Here is an 18,896-nt window from a genome sequence, read left to right on the forward strand (position 1 = left end):
CGAGCGGCGCAGCAGCCGCGAGTGGATTTCAGCTTCTCTTCCCCAAGCCACTCGCGGCTGCGCCGCTTGCTTGCGCGCTCTTAAAAAAACCCAATACCTCCCCAACTAAGAGTTTTTTCTCTTAGTTTGAGTAAGGAGATCACCATTTCTCTGTTAAATGAATATACATTAGACCAATTTCTACTGCAAAAGAATAAATTTTCACTGAAATCGTGAACTTATCAAGTACTCGTAAATTCTGAAGATCTTGTTGTGGCTTCGAGAACAGTGAGTGCTTCAATATCAATTCAATTTACATGCCTTTATCATGAATCATTTGAATCAGTATAGTTCCTGGAGAACGTCTTTTGTTGTATTTCACGCTTTGCTTTTTCCTTATATTTCTGCACTCACAAAGCGCTAGTTCAGTGAACCGTGTTAAAAAAACACCTTTTCTGGAAACTCACAATTCAAGAAATTATTTGGTAGACAGTCAACTCTCTCTTAACGGACACCTCTATAAGACGGACACCCCTATAAGACGGACAGTGGCGATGGTCTAGTTCCTACCGTTTTTCAGTCATTTTACTGTAACTAAACTCCATATAAGACGGTCACCTCTTTAAGACGGACACCTGGTGTTGTTCCAGTCCCTGCCGTTTTTCAGTATTTTACTGTAACTAAACTCCCTATAAGACGGACACCTCTCTAAGACCGACAGCTGGAGCCAGGCCCGAAGGTGCATGTCCGTCTTAGAGAGAGTTGACTGTATATAAAATACACCTGTTCCTAAACGAATACGGTTCCCTCTTTTTTATTTCAAGATTTAGATAAATAACCAATAGGCAACGTTTCAGTGAAAAAAAAAAATGGCCTATGATATTCCAACAAAGAATCATTCAACTAGAATGTCAGTTCAAGTTTTTATTACAGCTCTAGCAAAGCATTTTTATCGTCGAATTTTACACAAAAGCTTATATGTTTTATTATTTGTCATGAGCTCTGACAACATGTACTAGTTTTAAAGCAGCGGAAGGGAATTAGTGTCCCTTGGTGAATATTTTCGACGAAAATACAAGTTGCATTGATTATATTATGCTATTATTAATTTGTAAGACTACCATGTCAGTGACTGGAAAAACTAGTTATTCATGACCTGTATTACCGGTTTGTCTATTTAGTTGCTTGCGTAAAACGATGGCGTTAGAGTATAGAGAAACATGCAGAAAAAAGAAATGATTATTTGATTTAAAAACTATAAGTGTGCGGGATAATGAAGCCTGTAAACATACTTCTTCTCTACAAGAAGAGTAGTTTTAATAAGAACGTGCTTAAGGCGCGGTTTTCTTGGTATCAGTAAAGATATCAACCCAGCAGTCTTCGCTGAATGTTCTCCAGCGCTTGTACCAAATCCTGTGGAGTGGATAATTCTGGTATTGACCTCTTTTGGAAGTTTCTCAGCTGAGAAGAACTGGGAGAAAATAACTGATTCTGCGCCTGTTGTAAAATCTGCAGCGTTTCATCTGTGAGACAAAAAAAAATCAATTTTTTTCCCCGACTGTGACTGGTTTGTGCGGGAACCACACACGGTACAGGACTAGACAGACGGACTACAGGACTACAAATTACATCTACAAAATAAATAACACAGAACGAACAAGCTTAAAGGGACACTGTCACCAGTTTCACTTCAAAAACTCAAGAGCCTAAAGACATATGGAAACTACGAATAGTGGTCCAATTTTGTTCAAAATCACCATGCAAGTTACTGATCGTGAAGCGATAAACAAGTGATATTAATATTAATGCGATGACATCAGACACTTTAGATCTCAACTTGAAAAAGTCAGGCTGATTTTTTCAAGTTTTGTTCTTGTGGACTGGAAAAACACCTAAAAATTATCATGGCTTCCTTCTTCCTTCAACAACAATTTACTTTATATCTCCATCTTGATGTACCAGGTGCAGTTCATGTACGACAAGACCTATTCGCCAATTTTAGTACTTTTTACCGAAAAGCATCAAAATCCCCGTGACAGTGTAAAGATGTCATCCCAACAATACTGGAAAAAAACTAGACAAAATATATCAAATAACTATGTTAACAAATTGACGTTTTGACTCCTATTGTCATGGTATTTATAATGGAATAGCTGCCCGTTTTCTCTGATGTTAGCTAAGTACATAGAAAACAAAATTGCTGGCTGATAATTGTCTTTGTTCTCACCACAGGTCTGTTTGACAATGTACTAATATTGTAAGGAGAAAATTAACTCTCATCACTCTCGCTGTATAATTTAACTACAAGTAGGTAACTTAGTGCAAGGTGTTCACTTACTTCGAAAGATTTCGAATTCAAAAGGAGAAAATGATCCTCCGAGAAGAGCTTGAAGCTAAAAAGAGAAAAGCGATTATTTAGTGAATGATCATGAGCGGCCAAAATAAACACGCGACTTTTACCGCGCGCTAAATAGACCTCTTTAGCTACGTATGTAAATTGTTTGCTTTGATTTGAGATTCAACCCGGGAAACCCTTTTTTTAAACTGTGTTAGGCTGTTAGGGCACTACTGCTAGGGCACCGTTACAAAATGATGCAGAGTTCAGACACTTGGTATCCAAGTACACAGGTATCCTTTAGGCCGTGTTAACTCTTAGTGCCAGAGCACTGGTACCTGAGCACCGACAAAAATAGCGTTGTGTTCACACACAGAAAACCAAAGTACCCAAGTACAAGTAAGTGCCCGAGTACAAGGTCGAGACCTTGTACTCGGGCACGGGCACCGTGCTTGAATTATGGCGTGAGTACTTGAAAAAAATAGATAGTATGTTCACATTAGTGTCCAGTGAGAATTGTACCCGGGCACCGTGAACACAGCCTTAGTGTTCAGCGTTAGTGCCCAGCGAGAATCATACGCGCGTACTAAGCGCAAACAAAGCCTTCAAATAAACCCACGTTTTGGGATAATAAGATCTGCCACTGCTAGCGCTCTACCTACTGGACGGCTTAGATATTTTGCAGAATAGACAATTTGTGTTCCAAAAACGAGTGTTGCTGGCACCGACACTACAATTCTATTCCTTACACGTCTTTCCTCTTGTTTGAAACATAATCGAATGAAATATTTACCCTCTGTATGAGTTGGATGAGAGATCGGAGTAGATCAACAAGTACCCTGAAAATTAAACGTAGATAATCCAGTTAATCCTCTCATGCTCATGAACTAGGAGGCATTAATAATAAACGTCCAGTCCTTAAGCTACTTAATCAGTCAATCGATCGATCTATCGGTTCATGGATCAGTAAGAGTTTGTCAAAGAAAAGCTTTTTACAGAAGAACGAACGAATAAACAAACCAATCTACCTACCTACCTACCTACCTACCTACCTACCTACCTTCCTACCTACCTACCTATCTACCTACCTACCTACCTACCTACCTACCTACCTACCTACCTACCTACCTACCTACCTACCTACCTACCTACCTACCTACCTACCTACCTATTAACCGACCGACCAACCGACCGACCAAACAAGCACAGAGCGGAGAAACGAACGAACAAACAAAATAAACAAAGAAATAAGTAAACCAACAATCAAATCAATTTATCTTTCATTGCACGATTGAGACTAATAAGGTTTTTAAAAGCACACACGCTTACAAACATCATGGAATAATGAACGTAGTTTCGCCTACCTTTGGATTTCAGGGGGAATGGTCACGGGTGGCACGACCGAAGATGACATCACTGGTGTACTGGTAACAGAGGGCTCCACTGTAAATATAAAAGAAAACGTTCAATGAGGCGGAAAAAAGCCCTTTAATATTTTCAAAATTGACATGCAGTAACAGTTGCATTGTCTGTAACTTTAGCTTCTTTAGCTTAAAGCGGGGGAACAGAGTTTCCAAATAAATTACTGAACTTTACCTTATTTAGTTTACCATTATTTTCCAGCTATTTAAGCCCAGGTGTCAAAGATTAACAAAAGAAAAGTTAACTTCAGACGGAGGGAACTTTATGCATTCGCTGTTTATATGTAATGATTTCATCAATATTTAACTAAATATATTTAAAGCATCTTTTGTTTTTGCACGTTGGTTTTTTTGAAAGTGAAAAGGTTAATTTATCGTGTTACATTTTACTCACCGACAGTAATGTTGTATTGAGCCAGGAAGCCCTGCCTTACGACAGAACCATCAGTGGTGAATCTGATGTTTAGCAACCGAGTTCTATCGCCACCAATTGTGATATTGAATCCCGACCTAGAACCATCAAGTCTCACTATTCTCCTGCCAAAGCTGTCGGTCAACTCAACAAAGTCAAATCTAAAAGAAAAAAAATACAATGCTGTTTACATATAAATGCAAGGAAAGAAACAGCCAATTACAACGACCATAAATCGACAAAAACATAGCGCTCAGAACCAAACAGAACAACGAGAGGATGGCCATCCTCTGTTATGAGAACAAGAAGAAAAAAGGTAGTCTGTGTCGAGAGCGGGAAAACATGTTAATGTTGCCAAAAGTGGAAAAATGTAACCGGAGTCAAACGCGGGAAAAAATGTAACCGCGGTGCCAAGCGCGGGAAAAATGTGACCGGTGCCAGGCACGGAAGAACATTCCTGGTCTAACTGTTGTCTACCGCTGAAAAAAAGTGCTAAGCAAGTCAAGGTTAATTACGGTTTTGAAGCACTTCCTTATATTAATGTCACAAGACTGAGAGGACTTTTAATTGTTAGGGTCCATCACTAGTCTAATTACGTCTCAGACTTACCCACGCTCTGTTTCGAATACTATAAACTGGAGCCTGAGAAATCCATTGGCGGGAATAAGCAACCTCCATAAACAGTTCAAGCGGTTAGTGTAAGACACGGGATATCCAGGAGAAGCAAATAATCCTGAAGTGCCGTTCAACAACCCGCCACATCCTAAAAAAATACGATAAGATAAATGTTTTATTATTATTATTTTAAAGAAAATTTAATGCTTTTCTGCTTCCACACCGAAATTTAGCAGAGACCAGTTAAGCAAATCGTGGGAATAATAAATATATCTCGTTTTGCAAAGCGCGAGCGCCATTCTTAGAGAATATAAGCGCTAGATCAAGACATTACCCATGTAGCTGACAGTTCTTACAGGAAAGACCAAGAGTCGACAAGAAACAGAAACTTGAACTCCAATCTGAACCATCTTTTCTTTTTTAGGTATAATTACTATTCCTCACATGTAAACACTGCATCATGGCACCAAACCTGCATTGGGGAGAAGGGGGAGGGGGGAAAGGACCTAAGTTTGTAAGCTTACAAGTCCCATTAATGATTTCGCTTCAGCCATCCAACACGTGGTACCCAAATAAGATATAAGATAAGAATTGAGCTAGCCATACGTACGCGGTAAATAATCAGATTGCAAGAGTCAACTGCAAGTAATCTTACCGATGAAGATTGGTGGCGTAGTCACGACCGATGATGTCACAACAATGGCTGATGAAGAGGGCGTGGGTGCTATCGATGATGATGGCGGGACTAAAGAAATTAAAAGGTTATAGTTGAAAATACTAATAAAACGTTTGCAGGATTTACGTAAGATTTCTACTATTTTCCATACATTGTTTTAAGATTTTCCAAAGGTTTAGCATGTTTCCGAACATTCTCCTAGTCACTTCCGAACCCTCTCCGAGTCACTTCCGAACATTCTCCGGGTCACTTTCGAATATTCTCCAGTTCACTTCCGAACATTCTCCGAGTCATTTCCGAACATTCTCCGGGTAACTTCCCAACAGTCTCCTGGTCACTTTCAAACATTCTCCGGGTCATTTCTAAATATTCTCCGGGTCACTTCCGAACATTCTCCCAGTCACTTTCGAACATTCTCCAGGTCACTTCCGAATATTCTACGGTTCACTTCCAAAATGTCAATTTTTCAACTAATAGGCGAAGAAATAAATGAAAGTAGGTAGGGATTTTGTTTGTCTGAATGAACTCACTTGTATTTGATGTTGATGTTTGTTTTATGGAAGTATTTAAATCAGATATTTAAAGTCTCAATTTTGTGTGTAGCTTAAATCTTAAATTCGCTGCCAATCAGTTATATTAACTTGAATATTACAGAGGTAATTAACTTACCAAAAGAAATGCTGTATTGAGCCAGGAAACCTTGCCTTACGACAGACCCATCAGAGGTGAATCTGATCCTCAGAAGCTGAGTTCTGTCACCCCTAACTGTGATAGTGAATCCCGACCTAGAACCATCGAGTCTTGCTAATCTCCCGCCAAGGATGTCAGTTAACTCAACAAAGTCGAAGCTACAAGAAAATAAACACAGTGCATATACAAATATACATTCGCTGTAATAAACATTCCACTCAGAGCCAATCATAACAAGGAAAGGATGATCATAATCTATTACGAGAACAAGAAGGAGGGGCCTGAAGGGTAAAATTGGAACTGGGATTTGCTTATTTATTTGTCACTGAGAAAATGGGACTAGGTCACTGGGACTGAGTCGATCACAAACAAAACAAATGTGAATGGGACTAGAATTTGGCAGGAGCTTGGCTGGGAAAAGGGTTTTAGACAAACGTTTGACTGGAAAATAGAATAATAGAATTTCTTCCCCATATTTCCCCACTTTTTTCAGAAGACGAATTGAGGAAGCATGTGTAAAGCCCGAGAAAACAGGTAAACTGCTGTTTACCTGATTTGAGTCAAACGCGGGAAAAATGTAACTGCGCCGGTGCCAAGCGCGGGAAAATGCTATTGGTCTCAAGTGCGGTTGATTACGGTTTTGAAGCACTTCCTTATGTTAGGGATCGTTCATTTTTTATGGCGTAGGGGGGGGGGGGCTGGTGGGATTTGATAGATAGTCACTGTTATATATGATGACCCCCCCTTCTTCATCGAAAATTTTTACCTGGCCCCCCCTCGAAATCCAAATTTTTTCCGATGACCCCCCCCCCCCCCAAAAAAAAAATTAGAATATGTCGAGCCTTGTGACTAAAGAATGTATCAGTGTACAATCCCCGAATAGCTGGCATTGCCTCAACTGTTTATTGTGGATGCCGTCTGTTAATATGGGTTCTCTGCATTTGTAACCAATAAGCTGTTGGGTTGAGTTGATAGCGTTTGGTACATAACAAAGTAGGGGGGTCCGGGGGCATGCTCCCCCGGGAAAATTTTGATTTTCAGAACCTCAGGAATGTCATTTTGGGCATTCTGGCAAGATTTTGTTTCTTACAGAAGCCTCGTTACAACACTTAAAAGTATAATTATTTTTAGTGACCCCCCCTTACAGACCATATTTTTTTGGCTGGCCCCCCCTTTGAAGCCAAATTTTTTTGGATGGCCCCCCTCAAATCCCACCAGCCCCCCCTACCTCATAAAAAATGAATTGTCCCTTACTGCCAAGAGAGGACTGTTAATAATGTCCATAAGTTAATTTTAATTACGTGTAGGACTTACCCCGACTCTGTATCGAAAACAATAAACCGGAGTGTGAGAGAGCCATTAGCAGGAATACGCAAAGTCCATAAACAGTTCAAGAAGTTTGTGTAAGACACAGGATATCCGGGAGAAGCAAATAATCCTGAAGAGCCACTTAATGTCCCGCCACATGCTAAAAAATAAAATGTCGTGAGGAAAAATGTGTCACTATGTTATATATTTTTTTTTAAAAATAAATGCTTTTATGCGTTCACACTGGAATTAGTCAGTTATTATAGGAACCAGTAAAGTTAATCGTGTAAAAATATTTCATTTGCATAGCGAGAGCGCTAGATCTCGCCATCACGCATAGAGCCTACCAACAGTCCTTACAGAAAAGACCGAGAGTCGACAGAGAACAGAAACTTGAACTCCAATGGTAAACAACTGTACTCTTTTTAAGCGTAGTTATTATTATTCTCATGTAAACGCTGCACCATAGCACATGACATGCATTTGTAAGTAGCGGGAACAGGACCTAATTTTGTAAAAGCACCTCTGGCTATTGCTATAAAACTCATGAATGACCTCGCTTCAGCTATCTAATAGTTTAACCCAGAAAAGATGTTGCATGAGATTTCAGCTAACCCTGGAGGTAAACAGTAAGAGTCAACAGCTAGTGTAGCTTACCGATGAAGATTGGTGGTGTTGATGACACGGCAACTGATGAAGAAGAGGGCGTGGGTGCTAGCGATGATCCCAGCGTGACTGAAGATAAAGGTTAATAGAGAATTAGTAGTTTAGTACACCATTGATGAGGTTTTTCATGAATATCTTTAGTGAATATTTAGGATTCAACAGCTAGCTAGCTTACCGACGGTGGGTGGTTGTGTTGTCCTTGGTAACACAGGCGTTGGTGTTGCAACAAAGGCTGATGAAGGGGGCATTGGTGCTAAAAGAAGGTTATAAACAGAGAATCAATATTATAACACTCCGTAAAATTCCCAAAATAAGCCCTGGGCCTATATATTTGCTCATTTTGCACCATTTTGGAATTATGAAAAAGATTACTCACCAAACGAAATGTTGTATTGAGCCAGGAAACCTTGCCTTGTGACAGAGGAGTCGGTAGTGAATCTGATCCTCAGAAACCCGGTACTGTCTCCACTGACTATGATATTGGATCTCGGCCTAGAGCCACTTAGCCTTGCAAGTCTCCGCCCAAAGCTGTCGGTCAACTCAACGAAGTCACAGCTACAAGAAAAAATATATAAGAAGTAGTGTACGTGTTAAATTTTGTTTGGCATCTGCAAGGTTCAAAAGGGCAAATAAAACAGTCATAAACACTGCACTAAACCAATCAAAATCAAGCAAGGAAATTGCAGCTGGCGGTAAAGCGCGGGAAAAAATGGACTGGGTGTCAAACGAGGGAAAACTTTATTAGCAAAGCATGGACATAATTACTTTCTAGTAAATGCCGTTATAAAAATTAAAACCATAATTAACATATCTGAATCAACACACGAATCGTAAATAACGCTACCACGGCTCAAAGCAAAACCACATTACCGGTGTAAAACGCTAGGAAACGCGTTTAGTAAGTCACGATTGATTATGACTTTGCTTTGTTGCAATGAAATATTTACTTCAGTTAATTACTTAGTTCCAATTATAACTGGTGCTTACCACGACTCTGTGTCGAATACAACAAACTGGAGCATGACAGAAGCCATTTGAGGGAATAAGCAAAGTCCACAAACAGTTCAAGTAGTTTGTGTAAAACGAAGGATATCCAGGAGAAGCAAATGATCCTGAGGAGCCAATTAATGTTCCGCCACATGCTAAAAGAGAAAATGTCGTGAGAAGAAATGTTTTACTCATTATTTCTAAAAAAAGAATTAAATGCTTTTCTACGTTCACACTGGAATTTGTCAGTAAGTAGGAACCAGTAAAGTTAATCGTGTAAATATATCTCATTTGCAAAGCGAGAGCACCAGAATTGGAAGATTATATTAGCGCTAGATCTGACTCGTTGACATTACGCATAGAGCCTACCAATAGTCCTTACAGAAAAGACTGAGAGTAAACAGGAAACAGAAACTTGACCTCAAATCGTAATCATCTGTACTCTTAAGCTTTACTTACTTTTTACCCTTTATTATTATTTATTTTTGATTTTTTTTTTTCTTTTTATTTTTTTTATCTTTTTTACGCGTTTTTTTTTTTTTTTGCATGGAAAAGGGGGTTTATAATTTTTTAATTTTTTTTTTTTTTTTTTTTTTTAATAAATATTTTTAAGTGTAATTATTAATCTTCACATGTAAACGCTGCTCTTTAGCACTTGACATGGATTTCTAAGTAGGTGGGAACAGGACCTAAGCTTCTTAAAAATGCCTCTAACCTTCGCTATAAAACTCATGGATGACCTCGCTTGAGCCATCTAACACATTTAACCCAGAAAAGATGTTAGATGAGAGCTCAGCTAGCCCCACGTGGTAATCAGTTAGCGTAAACAGCTAGTGTAGCTTACCGATAAAGATTGGTGGTGTTGATGATACAGCAACGGATGAAGAAGAGGACGTGGGTGCTAGCGATGATCCCAGCGTAACTGAAGATAAAGAGGTTAATAGAGAATCAGTAGTTTAGCACAGCATTAACGAGCTTTCCGTGAATATCTTTAGTGAATATTTAGGACTCAACAGCTAGCTAGCTTACCGACGGTGGGTGGTTGTGTTGTCCTTGGTAATACAGGCGTTGGTGTTGCAACAGAGGCTGATGAAGGGGGCACTGACGCAAAAAGAAGGTTAACAGAGAATCAATAGTATAACATACTGTAAAATTCCCAAAATAAGCCCCGGGCTCATCATATATTTGCTCATTTTGTACCATTTTGGAATTATGAGAAAGATTACTCACCAAACGAAGTGCTGTATTGAGCCAGGAAACCTCGCCTTGTGACAGAGGAGTCGGTAGTGAATCTGACCCTTAGCAGCCGGGTCCTGTCTCCAGTGACTGTAATAGCGAATCCTGACCTAGAACCACTAAGCCTGTCTATTCTCCGCCCTAAGCTGTCGGTCAGCTCAACAAAGTCACAGCTACAAGAAAAAATGTAAGAAAAGTTATAAATATTGCTTGGCATGTACAAGGTTGAAACATGCAAATATAGCGGTAATTAAAAACATTGCACTAAACCAATCAAACTCGAGCAAGGAGATTGCATTGCATTGGAATTGCATTGGAAAGCGTGTCAAACGCGGAGAAACTTTAATACCAAAGAATGCACATAATGACTTTCTAGTAAATACCGTTATTACAATTAAAACCATGTTGATCACATCTGAATCATCACACGAAACGTAAATAACGCTTCCAAAGCTTAAAGCAAAACTTTGTAACCTGTGTCAAACGCTAGAATTGACACTTTTAGCCGGCACACGTTTAGCAAGTCAAGATTGATTATGACTTTGCTTTCTCGCAATGAAGTATTTACTTCAGTGCCATCGATTATTAAATTCCAATTATAGCTGGTGCTTACCACGACTCTGTGTCGAATACAACAAACTGGAGCCTGAGAAAACCATTTGAAGGAATAAACAAAGTCCACAAACAGTTCAAGTTGTTCGCGTAAAACGAAGGATATCTTGGAGAAGCAAATGATCCTGAGGAGCCAAATAATGTTCCGCCACATGCTGAGAGAAAAAAAGTAAAGTATATATAGGATGAAGTACGAGACCAAGTATCATCATCATCATCATCATCATCATCATCATCATCATCATCATCATCATCATCATCAATCTTTGGTTTAACATGAAAATTTTATTTACAATAAAATAATCTTCCTAAGAGTCGTATTACTTAGTTGCAATACACTAAATACTACGAAACTACTAAATTAAGAATATTAAAATGCTATGATGTTATACTGCTTTAAACACTGATGTACTATAAATAATCTTTCCCATGCAAAGAGATATATTTCTGAGACATATTTGTAAACTTCGATAATATTCCATTTTATGTTCCATTTGGAGTAGTCATGAACAATCCTCTACAAATCACAATTGCACAAAGCACTTAACGTTCATCTTATTCGTTTCTTGATTCCGCTATTGGTTCATTCACTCAACTTACAGTAACCAAAGAAAGAGACAAATCCAGGATTTTTCTTATGAGGGGTGCAGTACTATCCTAGGAATGGCGTAGCTGACTAACTCTCCCCCTACCGCCCATGCAAGCTACGACCGATCAATAACTTTATGCCTTTGTAATGCCCTGGCTTTTATAAAGTCCCCTTCGAGTTGTATTAATGTCCCTTCCTGACATAAAGATCAACCTGCGGAGTGAAGAACTCAGAAGAACTGTGCTTGCCTGATGCGGAAGTTAATGTGTATTACAAACAGACAACGAGACTGACTTTGCTTACCATTAAAGGGTGGTATCGCGGGTGAGGACGTCACAACAACGGCAGATGAAGAGGGCGTTGGTGCAATCGATGATGCCGGCGGGACTGAAGAAAAAGGTTAGGTTTCAATAGAGAATCAAAAGTTTAGCACATATGTAATGAAGCTTTCAGGGTTTTTTTTTAAAGTTTTCCTACTTTTTCCTGAAAATATCTCCAAGACTGTCCATAGGTCATAAACTCTTCATGTACTCTTTCAAACATTCTGCGGACATTTCCGAATACTTACGGCCGCACAGGGGACAGATAAATATATTTACGAAGATTTCCAAAAAAAGAAACTTCTCGACCCGAAGCAAAATGTCAGCACACACCTTGACTAGTTCACATATGCTCAGATAAGATTTATATTAAATCCTCCTTAGTGAGAATTATGCAATGGCTAAGCTCCATGCACTATCGTGTTTTGTAAGCCTCTTTAGTTGCGGACCTAAACTAATTACTTTACAGTACTTTTTAGCTTTAAATGTCTTTAACAAAACTAAATGTAAGGCGTACTAAAATGTGAAAATGTAAATGTTAGGGGTTTATAGTAATTATGCACTAAGTTTCGAGATAGCTGGCTTCCAGGCATGTCACGGAAACAATGAGAATGAGTCCGACATTACATGGTTTAATATCGCAACTGACAGGAGAAAGGCCAGTTGGCTATTCACAAAGCGTGATGGAGGAGGTGAACTCGGGACGACTGAGAACAAATCCAGTAGTCACTCACCTACTTACTTATGTAGTTACTCACCAAACGAAATGTTGTATTGGGCCAGGAAACCTTGCCTTGTGACAGAGGAGTCGGTGGTAAATCTGACCCTCAGCAGCTGAATCCTGTCACCACCGACTCGTGAGAAAGTAAAGCTCGAATTAGAACCACTTAGCCTTTCAAGTGTCTGGCCAAAGCTGTCGATCAACTCAACGAAGTCACAGCTGCAGAAAAAAATAATCATTCAGTGTGAAATGGTAGCCGCCAGTAAGCGCGGGAAAAATGCAAAGGGTGTCGTGCGCGGGAAAACGTGTAACAGGTGTAAGCCGCGGGGAGACTTGTAACTCGTTCCGAGCGCGGGAAAATACAATAAAATACAAATCAATACAATCTTTATTTAATGTGTTCAGCACCCTTAGCTAAAGGGCTAGTTTGCAGGTGCGCCACGAATTAAAACTACAAGTAGAAAAATGAAAACTTCTTTAGAAGTGAATAAATTAAACAAGTTCCAAAATCAAAGAAACTTTCCAGTGACTGTTGTTATATTAAAAACATAATTATCCCATCTGAATCATCTAACGAAATGGTAATTTATGCAATAAACTGATCAAAACTTGAAGCATAGACCATGGAACTAATGTCAGATATGATACGATATGATATGATTGGTTATGATTGATAGTAGGGAAGCATTTACTTTCTGTTAGCTACTTAAATAAATTCTAGTTATTACTAGGGCTTACCAGGACTCTGTCTCGAAGACAATAAACCGCAGCCTGAGAATGGCATTTGAAGGAATAAGCAAAGTCCAGGTACAGTTTAAGTTGTTTGTGTAAGCCAAAGGATATCCAGGCGACGCAAATGATCCTGAAAGCCCGAACAATATTCCTCCACAGGCTGAAAGAGAGGTCGTGAAATATATGTGTTTAAGATAGCTTCAGTTTGAGGGGCTATGTCACGCAATTTTAGGCTCGGCACTGACTACTCGGTGATAGAATTAACTGAAATATCACAATTACGGCTTAAAACTGTAGAATAACTCAAAAGAAACACAGAAAGGCCAAAAAGGGGCATGGACGGGCAAAATTCGAGAAGAGTTAAAATGGATTGCGTTCGGGTAAACATGAAAAACTTCGGCCCAAATTTTTTAAAGTTTATCTCGATTTGTATGAAAGTGTCATTAACAATGCTCGAAAATCATCCTTGTTTGTTATGTGGCCGTGATGTTTGCTAATAAATAACTTTTGCTATGCCCAATTTACAGCTCTTTATTAACGAAAATAAATTGAATTATCTAATATACCTTGACCTAGCCCGTTTAATGCAGTTACTTTTTTCAGAGCTTAATATCCCTTCCTAACAAAACGGTAGCCAAGACCTTTGCTAGCCTAACATGCAGTATTTAATTTATAAGCGCCAATCCGATTACATTGCTTACCAGGTGGTGGTGTAGTAAATGATGAAGAGGGCGTGGGTATTAACGTTGGTGGTGCCGTCACTAAAGGCAAAAATGAAGTAGAGAATCAACAGTTGTACATAGCAATAAAGTTTTTAAGAATTTTATGAAGATTTGCAACTATTTTTCCAAAAATTTCCGACGATTGTCTCGAGGTAATCAGTGCGCTTTCGAATTCTACGAACATTTCTAAATTCTTCTGAATACGTAGTACATAAAAACAGATTTATGCAGATTATAAAGGAACGAAAATATTTTTAAATTATTTTTAACGAATTCAGTTCATGCATTCAGCATATTTTTGCAAGCTAGGTTTCTTTCGGTATCGCTTGTCAATACTTTTATGAGGTGATGTGATCAGATGTGATGTACGTATGTGGTACTGCTCTCACTTTTTCTATATTTTATGAATCTGAATGAAAGGTGTATTTTAATATTATACTTTTCTCCTCTTGGAATTATGAATACGTTTAATTACTTACCAAACGTTCTCCTGTATCGAGCCAAGAAACCTTGCCTTGTGACATTGGAATCGGTGGTGAATCTGATGATCACGGACCCAATATCGTCGCCTCTAAGTGTGATATTGACTCCCGACTGAGAACCACTTGTCCTTGCTATTATCCGCCCTGAGCTATCGGTCAACTCGACGAAGTCGCAGCTATAGCAAAAAAATGTTCAAGGTTAAGGTTAAGTGTAAATCATTGTGACATTTGCAAGGGTGAAAGAGCCAATCACTATCAGGCTGTAGCCGGTAGCAAGCGCCTAAAAAGCGTATGTTAACTGGGGAAAAACCTAAAACCGGCGACTAGTACGCAAAAACTTATTGTTACCTGGTACAAAGGCGGGAAATCTAATTGTAACCTGGTACCAAGGCGGGGAAACTCATTGTAACCTAGTACCAAGCGCGGGAAAACTTGTAAACAGTGCCAAGTGCGCCGCGAAATCATGTAACTGGTGCCCCCAAGCGGGGTACAATACATATCTTCTAGAAACCTTCGTTAAATTAAGGCTACAACCATAATTTCTGAAACATCATACGAAAGGTCATTTACACTGCCAATATATCAATTAAAGCTCAAACAAAACGATGTAATTCAAGTATGAGGTAGACTTACCACGATTGTGTCTCAAACACAATAGCCTCGAGAAACACAGAGCCACGACTGGGTATAGGAAGAGTCCATACACAGTCCAGGTTGTTAAAATACGGCCCAGGATATCCAGGAGACGCAAATAATCCTGAAGATCCGTTCAAAAGCCCGCCACATCCTAAAAGTAAATATCGTGAAATTTATTTTTTATTCTCATAGAACACATACGACCGCGACACTGGGATTTTGTTTCTCTGCTTTTATTCTAGCAATGCGGCTGGGTTCGCTAACCCCCCTTTAAAGGGACTGTGTCACGGATTTTAGCCAAATGTAGGCATGGGAATGATCATCTATTTCCTGTATAAAAATAACTCTAAAACAGTAAAGGTCTCCGCACACGTGGGGACAAGACGCAGGGACACGTCGCAGCGACATGTAGCAGCAACAAAATCATGTGTTGTTCACATTGTGGGGACGTGAAGCGGGGACATGTAGCAGAAACAAAATCACAATGTGTACACACGCAAGAAAATGTAGCGGGGACATGTTCCAGTGACATGTCGCAGCGACACTTCCCCTCGTGTGTGCTGATTATTTTTGGCACGTGCAACACGAGCTTTGAAGCTGTTTTGTCCCTGCGACATACACTATGAAAGGGAAGAAAAAAGAAAAAGGAAAGAAAAGGAAAAAGCGCGTGAAGACAATGGCCCAAAATGCCAAAAAAAATCAATAACTGTACAGAAAAAATGTGGACAAAGGGACGCGACGCATTCCTCTCTTCATGACCGATTGCAATTAGGTGTATGCATGTTGCACGGAATTCAACTCGTTGAACTTCGTGCAACATGTCGCAGGGACAAATGTTGCAGGAATTTCGTGTTGCACGTGCCAAAAATAATCCGCACACACGAGGGGACGTGTCGATGTGACACGTCCCTGGGGCATGTCCCCGCTACAGTTACTTGTGTGTGTACACATTTTGATTTTGTTGCTGCTAAATGTCCCCGCTACACGTCCCTGCTTCATGTCCCCGAAATGTGAACAACACATGATTTTGTCGCTGCTACATGTTGCTGCGACATGTCCCTGCGTCTTGTCCCCACGCGTGCGGAGACCTTAAAGGAACATTTCAATAGCACACCACATACGAAAGAAGGTACGGATGGCGAAAAGCGACGAAGATTGAAACGGATTGCGATGTGGGTTTTTGAAATAATGTGGGCTGAATAGTTTTCAAAGCAAATCGTGTTGCTGTAACACAACGCCGGGAGACACAGATCAATGAAGCAGGTGTCAAGCAAAAATCAGTAAGGAGAGAAAGCGGAACGGGACTGCCCGTGTCGGAAAAAATGAGGGCATTAAACAGTAAATCTGACAAGTAATCTTACCGATGAAGGGTGGCCGTGAAGTCGCTGGTACTGAGGGTGGCATTGATGTTGCATTAAAGCCGGAGGAAGGTCTTGATGTCGCATTAACTGAAACAAAAAGGTTAATATTAATCAATTAAGTACTTAGTAAGATTCCAAAGATTTCCAAGTACTTTTCCGAATATTTCCCGAAGATTGTTATTTGGTCAAGTAGGCGTTTCTGAACGTTTTCCGGACATTTCCGAATGTTGCCGAAGAGTGCTGAAGATTTACGAAGAGGGTTAATCAAAGACCATTGTCATTTCAACAAGCACTTATAAGAAATGGATAATAAGCTATTTAATAGAAGGAATTTTACTTCTATCTCAACTCACCTGGTGTAGATGTTGGGGCAATGCCTGGTATAAGAACTACAAGAGTGAAGCCTCTACTTGCAGATCCATGGAACGGGAATGGGATTGCAGACTGCACGTCACTAAATGGGTGGTAAGCCCATATGAGGAAAATTGGTGCACCTTGCTAGAAACCAAAATACAAAGGAATACAAACGAATTAAACACAAAGAAGTTGGACCGAATCGGTGATTCTTTGGCAAAGCAATCGTAAAGTTTTCGATTATTACTATTATCTAATCAAAACAACGCACGAGAGAGAGAAAGAGAGATCCCATTTCGCAATCAACCGTTTCTTGTTCCCGCGACTGAAAGAGCACAGGCAAAAACAAGCAACTATATGCCATGTCTTAAACCAGTTTGTAAAATTGTTTACTAATACTTTTCATTGTTGGTTAAATTTCTCTCCCCCGCTGGTAAATCGGCCACGTTTTTCCATGGTCTTCAGACTCAGACTCAGACTTCAGTCACAGGCTAGTTGTTTCATTGCAAAGTTTTGGACTCTTTACTGACGCCATTTCTGTGGTCTATAAGAGTGTAAACCATGGAAAATACGCTGGATTTGTTTTTTTAATAATAATAATAATAATATTTTATTATTTATGGGAATTGATTATGAGATAAATGCGCTATATAAATTTATTTTAAAAATTAAAAAGAAAAAAAAAAAAAAAAAAAAAAATTTAAAAATTTTTTTTAAAAATATAAAAAAAAAAAAAAAAATTTTATAAAAAAAAAAAATATAAAAAAATTTCAAATGACCAAAAATTCATCCGGGGAATAAGAGGGGAAGCAAGTGCAAAATTGTGGGCGCGTGCGGCAGCTCATGATCACAAGAACACAATGTCTGGACGGTTCGTTGGTTTTACAAGCTATGTCCTCTTTATGGTTTGTACTCTTCAGCCATTAGGGCTCGATCAATGATCGCGAGAGAATTCTCTCATTTGCTGTAAAAAGCATTTTGGTCGAGTTTTGATAAGAAAAAAAAAAAACAAAACAAATAATGTTCTCTCCGCTGTTAAAGCAGCGATAACATAAGAACTAAAAAGATTGTAGCAACAGGAACAACTAAGATTACCTGAATAGCAACATCATTTCGAAAATCAAACGTGTTTCGCTGGCGATAAAACTGTAACGTCGTTTTTCCGTTTTCTTCTCTGGAGTAAGTCAATACCCAGTCTTGTTGAGGATCCAGCGGTGGTTGTCGAAAACCAACGGTGTAATAATCCTGGTTTGAAAGTTAAAAATGAGTTGTTGTTAAAAAATGTAAATAAATAAATAAATGACTATATTTAGAGAGGATGCCACATCAGCGCAAGCTAGCACTGGTTTTCATGCGGGTCCTCTTTCCAGGTCGAATTGGAATATGGAAATGTTGATTTTTTAGGAGGGAGGAAAACCGCCTGGAGAAAAACCCTCGGAGCAAGACGAGAACCAACAACAAACTCAACCCTTCGGAATCGGCCGGAATCGAATCCGGGCCACATTGGTGGGAAGCAAGCGCTCTCACCATTGCGCCAACCCTGCTCCCTGTTTTTACTTCTACATTAATTCTGCAATCCTCGCAACATGCAAACAGAATGAAAAAAAAAAAAAAAACATTACCGCTAAGTAGCCAGTTCCATTATTGAAAACTCCTCCAACAGCCACATCGTATCCAATCATTCTATTCGGTGCTTGATTGGCAACTCCCAATCCAACCCATCCGATCGTCATGACCTCAGTCACAAAGTGTATCCTGTCTGTACTGCTGTTGTACATCCACGAGACATTGTACTTGCCATTGTTAAGGGAGAGAAAGTTTTCGAAATGCCCTGGTGGAGCCATGGACATCGGCGGTCTTGTGGTTGCTAAACAATTTAAAAGGAAGTTAGTAGTTAGAGCTGTGTAGGCCTGTTTGACAATTTTATTCGTTGCACTTATGGTTAAGGACACGAGGACACTTACTTACTAAGGTAATATGCAAGTTGTAAATTTTTAACTTCAGTAAAAGATGATGAGCTTACGTATACGACAGGCATAATA

The 18,896-nt window shown here is 39.4% G+C and overlaps 1 protein-coding gene across 6 annotated transcripts; it reads right to left on the reverse strand.

The window, feature by feature from the left end:
* Positions 1–883: 883 nt before the first annotated feature.
* LOC144628588 (scavenger receptor cysteine-rich domain-containing protein DMBT1-like) lies at positions 884–18,679 on the reverse strand. Of its 6 annotated transcripts, none has more exons than XM_078486702.1 (23): positions 18,477–18,679; positions 17,950–18,099; positions 16,854–16,998; positions 16,501–16,587; positions 15,137–15,290; positions 14,501–14,679; positions 14,001–14,060; positions 13,306–13,459; positions 12,605–12,786; positions 11,830–11,913; positions 10,939–11,092; positions 8,479–8,657; positions 8,278–8,355; positions 8,094–8,171; positions 7,443–7,596; positions 6,108–6,286; positions 5,418–5,507; positions 4,757–4,910; positions 4,130–4,308; positions 3,679–3,757; positions 3,108–3,153; positions 2,318–2,372; positions 884–1,502 (listed from the first exon to the last, which is right to left on the reverse strand). In XM_078486702.1, the coding sequence occupies exons 1-23, from the start codon at positions 18,630–18,632 to the stop codon at positions 1,345–1,347; spliced, it is 2,934 nt and encodes a 977-aa protein (XP_078342828.1). In that variant the 5' UTR covers positions 18,633–18,679; the 3' UTR covers positions 884–1,344. The 6 variants fall into 6 exon arrangements, with proteins under 6 accessions (XP_078342828.1, XP_078342827.1, XP_078342829.1 ...); XM_078486701.1 differs by lacking the exon at positions 8,479–8,657 and adding an exon at positions 10,320–10,498; XM_078486703.1 differs by lacking the exons at positions 8,094–8,171; positions 8,278–8,355; positions 8,479–8,657 and adding exons at positions 9,934–10,011; positions 10,119–10,190; positions 10,320–10,498.
* Positions 18,680–18,896: the final 217 nt, after the last annotated feature.

This window comes from Oculina patagonica, chromosome 10, assembly GCF_052425735.1.
Source record: "Oculina patagonica isolate OP01 chromosome 10, crgOcupat, whole genome shotgun sequence".
Taxonomy (NCBI): domain Eukaryota; kingdom Metazoa; phylum Cnidaria; class Anthozoa; order Scleractinia; family Oculinidae; genus Oculina; species Oculina patagonica.

Coding starts and splice junctions, on each gene's coding strand:
- LOC144628588 (XM_078486702.1), bottom strand. CDS start 18,632: ATGTACAACAGCAGTACAGACAGGATACACTTTGTGACTGAGGTCATG. Junction 8,356..8,478: donor TCAATACAACATTTCGTTTG/GTGAGTAATCTT, acceptor ACCTTCTTTTAG/CACCAATGCCCCCTTCATCA. Junction 8,172..8,277: donor AACACAACCACCCACCGTCG/GTAAGCTAGCTA, acceptor CTTTATCTTCAG/TCACGCTGGGATCATCGCTA.